At 38.9% G+C, this 12,103-nt stretch overlaps 1 protein-coding gene across 1 annotated transcript in view; it reads right to left on the reverse strand.

The window, feature by feature from the left end:
• Positions 1-53: 53 nt before the first annotated feature.
• pik3r5 (phosphoinositide-3-kinase, regulatory subunit 5) overlaps positions 54-12,103 on the reverse strand; it is a 22,867-nt gene continuing 10,817 nt past the window's right edge. The window contains exons 3-18 of the mRNA XM_035659968.1: positions 9,648-9,763; positions 9,461-9,529; positions 8,379-8,517; positions 7,669-7,738; positions 6,949-7,123; positions 6,377-6,545; positions 6,210-6,278; positions 5,173-6,083; positions 4,839-4,964; positions 4,477-4,608; positions 4,178-4,271; positions 3,582-3,658; positions 2,998-3,091; positions 2,647-2,729; positions 1,996-2,111; positions 54-1,643 (exon numbers count right to left, since the gene is read on the reverse strand). Of these exons, the coding sequence (XP_035515861.1) occupies positions 1,493-1,643; positions 1,996-2,111; positions 2,647-2,729; positions 2,998-3,091; positions 3,582-3,658; positions 4,178-4,271; positions 4,477-4,608; positions 4,839-4,964; positions 5,173-6,083; positions 6,210-6,278; positions 6,377-6,545; positions 6,949-7,123; positions 7,669-7,738; positions 8,379-8,517; positions 9,461-9,529; positions 9,648-9,763 (2,591 nt within the window). The 3' untranslated portion in view covers positions 54-1,492. The remainder of the gene's footprint in view (positions 1,644-1,995; positions 2,112-2,646; positions 2,730-2,997; positions 3,092-3,581; positions 3,659-4,177; positions 4,272-4,476; positions 4,609-4,838; positions 4,965-5,172; positions 6,084-6,209; positions 6,279-6,376; positions 6,546-6,948; positions 7,124-7,668; positions 7,739-8,378; positions 8,518-9,460; positions 9,530-9,647; positions 9,764-12,103) is intronic.

Here is a 12,103-nt window from a genome sequence, read left to right on the forward strand (position 1 = left end):
ACCACTATACTGGCTGTACACAATTAAACAAAATTGGTAACATACATAAGAACTTACAAGATGGACGTATATTTTAATGAAGATTCAATTTTAGATCTATTACATATTATACACATACATCTATAAAATTAAAATTGCATTTGCAACATTTCCATCGGAGAAGGCATGTAAGAGAGGACAGTGGTGCCAGGTTGCATATGTATCTAAACATAAAAGTACCTCATTTATTTAATCTAACGATCAAGTGCTTAGATTCCTTAAAATATATTTTTATGCAGTTTTTCAGTCTCGGTGATCAGGATATTATCCCTTTACAGCAACAAAACATAAGATTTTCATCAAAATGTCATAGTTACAATAAAATATACAAAGTGCAAGGAATCAGTTATCTTTTTTTTTTTTTACAAAAGAAAACATGCATCAGAATGTATTTTTCAGCACCATATCAATTTTATATTTTATAAATCATCTGTGTTACAAGAGCTAAAATATGACATAGACAGTTCCATTATAGTTAGTACAATGTAAGACTTTAAATAGGCCGACTCTGTGTTGTTAAACTTAAAGTAATCTGTACGTCAACTTAAGTCTTTGGTCACCAGAGCCCTCTGCTGGTTATATTTATAACTCCAGTTAAACCAGTGACGTCACTGTAGCGCCTTCGGAGGAAAGTTATTATTAAAAGCCCACGTATAACAGACATAAAACATTATGGTGTAACATTCAAGTTATCACATGCAATACAATATTTTACAAACATAATATTCACATATTGTTGAAGTCCATAGTGTCCATTCTCAGATATAATCACACTGTCCAATAATGACCCGTGATGGAGGCATTACATATTAGTCTGGTCAACAGGTGTAAAACATCTCTGTGGTCCTGTATGTCTATGTAGGCTCATCCAGCCTACATAGGTTCATAAACTTTCACTCCAACATGATCTATTTTTACATTCCGTCTCTTGGTGGGCCAGGCGTATTACAACATGTTGGTGTTGCTTGTTTTGGGTGCCTTCTCCTCTGAGATTCTTTATTGTACACTTTCTGATGTTACTGTGGTCACTTCTCTGCCAACAGGGAAAGAGGAACTAAAACCTGTGGAATCAAAACTGAACAGTTTCCTTAACAGCAATGAATGATTGCTTTGTACAGAAAAGGCTGGACTCTGCACCATTAGAATAGTTGTATCTCTCTGTTTTTCAGTTCCACATCTTTGTACAAACGAACACCGGCCAGCCAGGTCTGCAGTTTCCTGAATACCCCTCAGTCCTCATCTTTCAAACAGTTGTGTGCCACTGCCGTTTGAGGCCGGCATCACGTGAACTTGACCCCAGCAGCTTCAAGACACCAGGCGGAAATTTAAAAAACTTTATTTCCTGTGTACTTTCCCTCTGCTGTGAGTTTCTGTTATTCAGAGAATATAAATAACATTGCACGTAATCACGTAATCCTTCCTTTCAAACCACTCAAACCAGTGGTCAACAGTCTCAGGGAAGAGCCCCACTGAAAGTGACTATGGGCAGACACAGGAGGGAACAGAAGGTGGGGTTGAGAGGCTGGATTTGGGCTGAGGTCCGGGATTTTCTTAGCCTCCAGTCAGTGGAGCTGTCAGGTTTATAGCACACTGAGATGTCACATCTGCATAGGACAGAAGAAGACACGTGGAATAGATAAATAACCACACTTGCGAGGGTAGTGAGTTGTGAGTGGATGGTGTAAACATTTTTTCAGATTTATGTACAGTATGTTCTCTGAGATGAAACTGGGTTGTGGCTGCAGAGGATGCAGGTGAAAAGGAAATTGCTACATAAAAACAACAAGCAGAAATAATTTTCTCAGAGACGGATGACATTTTAATTTATAATCATGTTGAAGCTACTACCCCTTGAACAGAATCATTCAAAAAAACATTAAAGCAATTACATAGTCAGTGGTGTACCACTTCTTTGCAGACACCGTGTATGTCTACATCAATTCCTGTGTTCCATACCTGGTGACACTCTGCAGTATTTTTTTCTCATCCTGGTCCAGACACACAGCAAAGGTTGTGTTTCCAGCACCGCTGACTTGCACCTTGTCCACCTTCACCTCTGTCACACTCAGATGCTACAAAAAGAAGGTCAAAGTAAACTTAATGCATTTGAAAAATGCTAAATTGTGGATAACTTATTCAAGAGTGTGCTAATATGTATTTGCACAGTTACGTAATATTTAATATGATATTCATTTCCTTTTTTTTTTTTTTGCAGCTTGTCTAAGTTGTTTTATTTTTGAAGCACTTGCTTTTGTGCCTGAGTCGTAAAGAGAGCCTTGAAAATCAGAACTGCAAATCTAAATGAGGTTAAGAGATTAAGCTGCATTGTTGAGCAAATAATATTATCGTCAAAACAGTCACGAGCAAAACAGACGTGAGTGTACTGTGGCTTTTTGTTCCATCAAGCTGTCAGTTTTAAAAACTTTGTTCTCAGCCTACGTGAGATGAGAGACTCAGTGGATATGAGTTTGAGATGCTATCAAGAATGTATTGAGGTATCAGTCTTTATATAGAGAACGTGTCGCAAGGTTGTTTGTGAGAATGCGCTGCTGTGTCGCTTTTTCAACCACAAACCTCAGAGACACTCTGATGTTACATCTAGCTCACCTGGTTGTAGCCCTTCTTGCTTTTACCGTTCTGTCTCTTCAGCACCTCAGTCATTGTGAGCTGCAGACACTCCATCTTTGAGTCTGAAAGAGATTGTTTTAGTTCAATTATGAATACACTTGACTGTAACTGCTTTATTTTTTCTAAAATGCAGGTATTCAAAGAAAAATATTAAGTTATTTCCATTTAGCATTAACTGGAGCAACAGTATTATATATATTATTATATGTAGTTCCAAAGAGAAGTAATGAAAAATATCACTCTTCACCATTAACAGGAAGCATTATGTTATGTTGATTCTGTCCACGCAGCTAATGAATTGTCTCAACCAAACACAGTTCCGTGACTTACCTAGTTCCTCAGGATTCTTGCATGCTTTGGTTAAGTTCACTGAAGTGCAGACTTTGGTGTCTCTTTTCCACTGGCTTCTTCCACTAATCACCACCTGAATGGGAGAAGGGAGAATAAGATTATTGCTGTTTTTAAAATACATTAAAATAATTGGAAATGAGACAAACCTTAAAGATTATAACGGCTGCCTAAATACCACAGGAATGTTGAGTATAACAATATTTCAAACTGAGAATAAATCAATAAAATAAAATGTATTTTATGAAAGATAGGGGACTGATAATATATTAAGAGGTTCAGTAAGAGTGACATGTTTACTGCTCTCTAATGCTTCATACCACAGGGACTAAAAAAGGCAAAAGTTCTAGCTTTGTCAAGACAGTCTGTTCAGCAGACTTTGTATTTTATCACAACCGTTTGATCATGTCATTTTCTGTGGGTGCAGAAGGGTAAATGGGGAGAACCAAAGGATTGGAGGGAGGTTTTTTTCTACTGATAAAATGGTTTTATTTATGAACGTAATTCTTGCAAAGTGCAGCTAAAAGACACATTTTGATAGTGAGCAAAATCAAACACCATCTTACCCTGTTGTACACCACCTCCAATGTTAGAGGCACTGCTTCTCGGTCACCGTCAATACCAAAACGTTTACTTGCAGCACCTTTAAAAAAAGAGAAAAAGACAGTGATCCATGTGAACTGATTGTTTAGTTAAACAGTTCAAAATTGTGCAAAATAATGTGACAATACTGTTAAACAGGACAGGTGAATTTTTAGCATTGTGACAGAAGTTTTCACATAATGCGTTCAGTGAAGAAGGTATTCAATTTGCAATAACAAAAGCTAGATTATTTTTGCAGTTCACAATATTGTGACAAACAGAACTAAGTAATTTCCACAGTAACAACCGGACATGAGGTATGAATAGTTTTCTCTGAATTTTTACTTCTAAAAGGAAATTAAAATTCAGAAGTGCTAGTGGTGACGGCTGAAACCAAAAAAGTAGAAGTAGACTGACTCATCATATAGAAATAGCAGATGTTCCTCTACCATAAATTGTGTGCAGTCTTAACCTCATAAAACTGATGATGCATTCACTCCATGGAAAATGTGGAGGATTTTGTTTATTGTGGCATGGTTGCTTGGATATGTGTGCGTGTTTGCCGTGTGAGCACACTCACCCATGGCTTTGATGGCTCGTGTTCCTGCGGTGTGACCCAACTCTAGGGAGTGGACGAACACCTCGGTCCTCCTCTCTCCACAAGCTAACGTCAACTACAACAGCAAAGATCCTCAGTCAATCACTGAATTTGGAACAGTGTTTCATTACAAAGAACCAGAGAGTCTATTTCTGTCCACAAGGGTGCCAAAGTATGGATAGCAGGGCTTAAACAACTCAAGAAAAGAGCTTTAAGGCAGTGATGTATTTAGTGTATTATAGCTGTGTGTGTGTGTGTGTGTGTGTGAAACTGTGTCTGACCTCAGCCTGATAGAGCTGGATCAGAGCTGGCCGGGCAGCATAGCGGCAGTAGTACAGGACCAAGTCGGCCAGGATGGGCAAACGCTGCTCATATGAACTATCATAAGACTCTGACTCCGTCTTTGAGGTTTGCTGCAGAGAAATACAAAACAATTGAACAATTCATAAAATCATACAGTAGGATGATATATGTAAGTATAGCCTAAACAAAGACATTGGAAAGGTATTTAAGTCAACAATTGGAATACACATTGATTGTGTAATAGACAAGACTGGAGATCAGTCATGTTCTTAGTTGGATCGTGATCAGTTGGATGGATCAGTTTTGGTTAGGCAGTGTAAAAGTTAAATTCCAGTTGTACCTGGCAGACGACGTTGGCAGGCAAGTTAAGCAGGCTAAGGGTGTTTCTTTCGTACCAAGGGTCCAACATACCAAGGAGATGGGCAATGTCGTTAGTACTGTCCCCTGTGGCCGTGAGGTGAAGATCCTGCTTGAGCAAAAGTTACCAAAAGTTATAACTACCAGACAGTGAAAGTCTCATATTGTAGCATATCTTTTGGCTTTTACACAGTAGCCATGTTAAAATCTGTACTGTACAACTCAGCCTTTTGACAGATTAGTAAATATGAATAAACTGTTTGTTGTGTTTAATGTATGTAAAGTTTGAAGTTTGATTTGAGTATTCTTCTACTTACATTAGACAGGGCAGCTCCTTTGAGAGTTCCAGTCTGAACCACTGGACTAGGGGATTTCAGACCCCCTGGCCCTGCTGCAGAGTCTCTCTTCACAGGCACAAAGTAGAACTGAAGCTTAAAGGCCCTGCTGAGACGTGGACATGTACTCTCCTTCCTCCTCAGGCTATTGTAGGCCCGGGCCAACTTCCCTGCTACATGATCAGCACCGAACACCACCACCCTCAGTGTAGTATTCTTACTGTCCTCATCACTGCTGAGAATAGGCCTCCTTCGGAAGCAGACATGTCTGAGAGTTTGACTTTGTGGGTGGAGTAGGGGCTCGGGACTACGTAACTTGACTTGCTGTGGTAGAGAGTTAGAGCGCTTCTCTCGCACCACTAAAAGGTCTTTTGATTCTGTGTTTCCTAAGCTTTTGGCCCGGGACAGAGACCGAGGGCTCTTGGGTTTGATGAAGAGCCGGTACAAGTGCTGGCTGAGCCGAGCCGAAGCTTTGTTGACAGACTTTGGTGATCCTTTGTCAGCGATGGGAGAGGAGCAGATATAGTCATCAGAATCTTCAAAGTAGTCACTATCAACTCCAGAGGTGACAGAGAAAAGGGACGGAGCATAGGACTCTGAGGTTACCGACAAGGTGGAAAACATGGAGTCTTTGGAGGCAGTAGACAGGGAGGAGATGGTGGAGAAGGTGGAGGCACGGTGGTTGGCGCAGCCATTAGGGATGATAGACATCGACGGCAGTTCCACTCCATGTTCCTCATCTTCTTTGTCCTCTTCCTCCTCCTCTTCTTCTACATCCAGCTCTGTCACATCATCCTCGTCATCATCATCAATGTCTACCTCCTCGTCCTCCTCAGTATGCCCATTACTGGCCAGGTCATCGGGGTCATGCTCCAAAAGGGTGTTCAGAACATCTGCAGAAATCAAAATAGACAAATATCAACATTTAGTAATCAACAAAAGACACAAAAACTGCTTTAATAAATTGTAATTCTGTCCTTCTGATGCATATAAAGTATAAAGTTTGCAGAATACTTTACCAAAGTTATCTTTTTCCCAGTGAAACATGTAACATTTGGCTGTAGGCAAGGGTAGAGTTTGTAGCATTCCTGAAAGGGATGAGAGAAAAGAGAGCAAAATAAACTGAAATATCATTATGTGATTCACTGTGTATATAACCCCCAGTTCATGAAACCTCCCCAATTACCATCAGACTTTCTTCCACTGGATGCTGGGATTCTCATCCTCTCCCTCAGTTGCTCAAGTTCCTGGATCACATGACTGCGGCCCATCAGAGGATCACTCATGGCAGCAGCCGTCTCTAAGACGTCACTTACTTCGGAGAAGATATCCCCAAGTTCATTCACAGTTTTTGCCTGCAAAGAGTATTCATGACATTTTCAGGACACTTTCTAATGGTTTGTGTTAACTTCAAATGTATGGATGTAAGATACAGTAGATGTAATGCTACACATTTCCTTAATATTATTATTGTTGCTTACATGTTAGTATAATGCATATAATATCTTCAAATATTATAAACTACCAGTATTTATTTCAAATACATATAAATAGGGTTTAAAGCTAAATGCAGTTTTTACTGATTGGTCAGATTTAATTTTAACAGGTTTGTATACAAATAACGATTGATTCCACAACATAACCATATTCCAAAAAAGGACATTTTAAACACAAATTATACTCAAAATATAATAAAATTTTCCTTAAAAACTATCTATAGATTTTAGTCCATTGTCCAGAGCCGCTCTGAGCACATACCTGCAGGGCTATGTGGATGCTATGTAGAGGGTACTTGGTGCCAAGTGTGGACTGGAAGGTGTGTTTGATCAGTGTGATGTAGGTCTCTTTCTGCGAATGCTGAATGCAACTGAGCTGCTTAGCCACTGAAAGAAAGTCGGGGGGCACCTCGTTTGGGTTCATCAGCAACACAGTCCTACAGGCAATAGACAGATGGTGTCACTGGTAAAGTGTGGCATGAAACGTGTAATTCACTTGGGTGAAGATGCAAATAGGATGATATGGTTGTGGTGTGTGGATGGAGAAGGGGATAAAACGGGACTTTCCTACTGTAAGTGCTCACTACGGAAGGGCTATTATTCAGTTAACTTAAAAAAAACAACTGATGTTTCAGTTTAAAAGTAGATCAGATAAGGTTACAGTGAACCACTGACATGAATGAAAAAAACTGCCCTTTCAATGAGGTTTTCAACAGAAGGTGCGAGGGTGCGAAGATAGCGCAGTCTGAACTTGACTGAAAATAGATTGTCATGAACACGCAGTTGTTCAAAGAATTGTGAAAACAATGTTACATGTGGGCTCATGTGGGCTCACTTTCTAAGTCACAGATGAGCTGTGACACACTGAAGAGCTTTTCATTTTACTATAAATCTGATATTGTGTAAACATAGAGTTGATACAGTATATTATACAATTTTGTAGTCTATAAAAGGTACATTTTGTTTTATTGTGTGGACTTACATGGTCTTGGAGCACAGACTGGAGGTGATAAGGCCTTGCTCTTCTCTCACCAGTCTCTGAAAAGAAATCCCTGTGAGGAAAATACAGAAAGAATTTAATTTTATCTGATGGTTATCTATGGTTTTTAAACTAACAACTTTACAAGAACACAACAACATTCAGGTATAAATACATATATACACGTGTGAAATAAATAATGGGTCTGGAATTACAAAAAGCAACTAAGGGCTTGTGGTATACTGTGTCTTTATGCCTGAGGGAGCTTAATGAAACACAGCAATGAATTTAAAACAGCTACCTAAAAACACATAAAATCACCATTTAACACGTATTCATTCAGCCAACTGAGATGTATTCATTCAGCCTGTTTCAGTTGTGTTTTTAGCACTTCCTTTGACCCTTCCTGTAAATTTCAGTGTAGGTAAGTGGCTTCTGCTTTTTTGTTTTGTAAATGCTGAAGCTTCATCCGCTTTCAAATAATTTCAGGTTAGTATGAAGAAGTGCCTTGTTTAAACTGAAGCCTTCATGGTATGTGTGACATAAGCAGTGTCCTTTTGCGTATGGGTCATCCTAAATGCATTTCTTTGACTTGTCACTAGGGGGAAGACAATCACAAGGGCTGAGAGACAACAGTAAGCGAGTGACACACAGACCCAGTGGATAAATAGAAACACACACACATAGCGGCCCTTAAAGTCTTATATTTTTACCTGGGGCCTTAATCTCAAGCTGTAGTGTGGAGAGGAGGTTTCTACACACGCTGCTGTAAGGCTCAGGCCAGGTGAGGAAGCAGCGAAACACCTCAATAGCTTCCTCCAGCAGCTGTGTGTCTGGAGGACAGTATGGTGTCTGCAACAAAAGCACAAATATAAGTATAAGTATTAAGGTAAAGGTATTATAGTTGTGTTACGTTAAGGAGCAACCTGTTTCTCATGTTTCGTGGACAATACATTCAATTATGTTGTTTGTATGTGGTGTACTTTGCAGATATGTATGCTGATAGTTGAGAACACTGGTAACAGAACACTAGTGTGGACTACAGATGCAACTATGTTCATTATTGATTAATATGTCTATTATTTTTTTTACCTTTTTATATTGATTTTGATGAGAAATAATAACTTTTCTGTTATGATATTTTTCTTCTTGTCATCTATTATTACACCATCAACTAAAACCACGTCACATACCGTATTAGGGAATTAAACCAGTTTAGTGTAATAATGTAATGTAATGTAATTTCATTGTCCACTGTTTTATTATACTGCAGGCTTTATGACAGTGTCATTACAAAACCTCAAAGCTGTAACTATCAGTTGCTACACAACTCAAACTGAACTGACAATTGCAAGTATTTTGCATTTCAGTCAAAGATATATATGTATAAAAATATATGTATATAACCATGTTCACCCACTGAAACAGTCAAACTGTGTTTGCTCTGACAACCCAATGTGTTTTCTCTACAGCCAGCCTGCTGTCTAACCAGTAATAAATCAATTAATCAGATTTCCAATGACATCATTTTTGTGAACCACCTGATTTTTGGGAGTGTGAATGCAAATCAGCCTGAATGAAAAACAGAAGCAATGTTTATGAACCAACTAGTTCTTGTCCAAACAGTAATACTGAGAGTTTTTTTTTTTCAGCTGTACTAGAAACTTTTGTCACAGCAGCACCATGGTGGTTTGAACTAAGGAACTAATTGACCTTTTGATGGAGTGTGCTCTGATACATGTGAAACACTGGTACTGAGGGGTGAGGAAAGGTTAAAAGTTTGGATGATTTGTACCTGAAGCAGCGTGGAGGCAAACATGATGGCGAGGGGAGCCACCAGCTCATACTGACACTGCTCCTGAACCTGAACACACACGGACACACACACATTGAGAGGGACAGACAGAAATAGATTCAGTAATTATAGTACAGTTCGACAATATATTCTCATTGACCATGACCTTTGACCTGTGTCCTCTCACCTCTTTGGTCTTCCTTATGATCTGTTGTAAGAGGATGAGGAAGTTTTCAGGGTCCCTCTTCACCATTTCCTCCAGGCTCCAGCGGTTCATCGACTGACCCGCAGAGCACATCAGCACTGAAAGGCAGCATGTGTGGATTCATGTTAATGCACGAATTCAGCATGCACAGAAAGCCACGCGTCAGAAACAGAAACAGAAATCACATGTTTTATATCGCCACAATACTTTTGCAACCCCAAACGACAACCGCTGTGTGAAAAAGCAGACAAAACATTTCTGAAGGCAGAAAAGCTCCTTTTACTGGAACCTCTCAAGTTTAAAGTATATACTACTACTACTACTATTATTATTATTAATAATAATAATAATAATGACATAATATCTAATTTATGTTGTGTCACACTGTTTGTACTTGTACAGAGGGAGTGTCTTTCTTGGATTATAATCTAAAATAACTAATTGTTTAATCTGTAGTTATACCTGTATATGGCTGGCATAAAATAATAATATAATAGTATATAATTTGCTATAGTTATAATCACTGCTAAATGTGGCTGATGTACAGTATATTCTGACAGGCTAATACAAGAATGTTCTCGTCTGCAATACATTGGTAGTAAATATATAGTAAATATAATGTGTTTGTATTTCTGCAAGCAAAAATGCACACTTTCTAAGGAGATGTCGCACTTAAAAAAGAATAAAAGCCAAGTTTATTTGAGACTGTCCAAATAGACTAGAAACAAAAACATTGATAGAGAGTGCAAATTTCCAATCTTTCACAGTAAAATGTATTTTGCCCCCAGTGCCAACATTGGGAAGCAATATTTGTACAATTTGAGAGCACAGGCCATGTTAGCTATTGTATTGGTTATGTTGGTTTCTGAGCATGCTGTATGTAAGTAACCACAAGGAAACAGCCCGAGGTGAAATTTCTGAAACGTCACCCAGTGAGTTTGCATAGAGTGATGGCCACTAAATTGCAAGCTTCACCCAGTGACAAAGAATAGACCAAAGCCATATATCCAATATTCATAGGGATGTAAACACAATTGTTCCCAAGATGGGCTGTTGTTCAAGGGTTAACATTCAAAACCTTACTGGCAATGTAAACTGGTACATGTAGGCACTGTGGGAGAGGTTTTATGAGTTTAGACTGGAAAAAACAGATGTAGATTGCATATAGCTGCCATACACTCAGTGCATCCACGTAATTAGTGTAAATGTTTCTTTGACCATGAATGTATTGTAAGCTCGGTTTTATGTATACAACTCCTTTAACTTTACTGCACATCTATTTCATGTGCAGACATTCAGCTAAAGCTGTATATGACCACAAAACAAGAGATTACACAAAAGTTTATAATCTATTGTAAATTGACTCCAATGAACTCCTGTTCGGGAGGCATTTCATTTCTGTTGTGGAATTTAGCAAATCATAGCCTAAAGGAATGAAAGGCATCATCATATATATATACAACACTAGGTTAATGAAGTTATAACTCACAGCAGGGCTTCAAAGCTCTAGCTGTCTGTGCTGGTACACTTCAAGGGTGTGTTTTATCACCTTTCGTGTTTCAGTTAGGATGTTTGTACATTAAAAGGACAGATTTCCTGTTGCTGCAAAAAACACAGTTAAGGTATCCTCCCAAGAGGATGTGTTTTGGTACTAAACGTTTCAAAAATGAAGAGGAAAAAAATTATTACCCAGGTTATATAAAGTGTGGATTTAAATTCCTTTTTTTCCCACTGGAAACTTTTCAGTAAAAGGTCCAATGTGTAAGATTTAGTGGCATCTAATTGTGTAGTGGCAGATCTCAACTCCGTCATTTAACCCTCCCCCTCCAAACGCAAAGGAAAGACTATGGTGGCACGAAAATCATGAACGTCCCTGTCTAGAGCCAGTGTTTGGTTTGTCCCCTCTGGGCTACTGTAGAAACATGTTGCCTCAACATGGCAGACTCAATAGAAGGCAATCTGCTGCACCTGACAGACATAAAAGGTTCATTCTAAGGTAAGGAACCCAAAATGATTCCTATATTCAGGTGATTATACACTAATGAAAACATACTATGAATATCATAATCCATTTCTGCCAAAAGACCTTCCTAAATGTTACACATTGGACCTTTCAATGTAAAAGCTTTGGGTTGGTAAAGGAGAAGTGTGGTTTCACCGAGCTCTGATAGCAAGTTTTCTATTACAGTGTGAAATGGAAACATAGATGACTAAGCAACGGGAGAGAGTTATGCATACGGTATCTCAAACCACACCAATCGGATGTCTATCATATTCACACAAAAACAACGTGAGTGATTGCTGATTCCTCACAAGCACCTTAGTTTCCATTTCATCCCTCGATCTCAACGACTCCGAGTGCATCTCAAAGGAGCTGCTAGAGATGTTCCGATACCATTTTTTCCCTCCCGATATCGATTCCGATACTTGTGCTGTGG

Source organism: Morone saxatilis, unplaced genomic scaffold (assembly GCF_004916995.1).
Source record: "Morone saxatilis isolate NCDOM2014 unplaced genomic scaffold, NCSU_SB_2.0 Contig17, whole genome shotgun sequence".
In the NCBI taxonomy this organism is placed as follows: Eukaryota; Metazoa; Chordata; class Actinopteri; family Moronidae; genus Morone; species Morone saxatilis.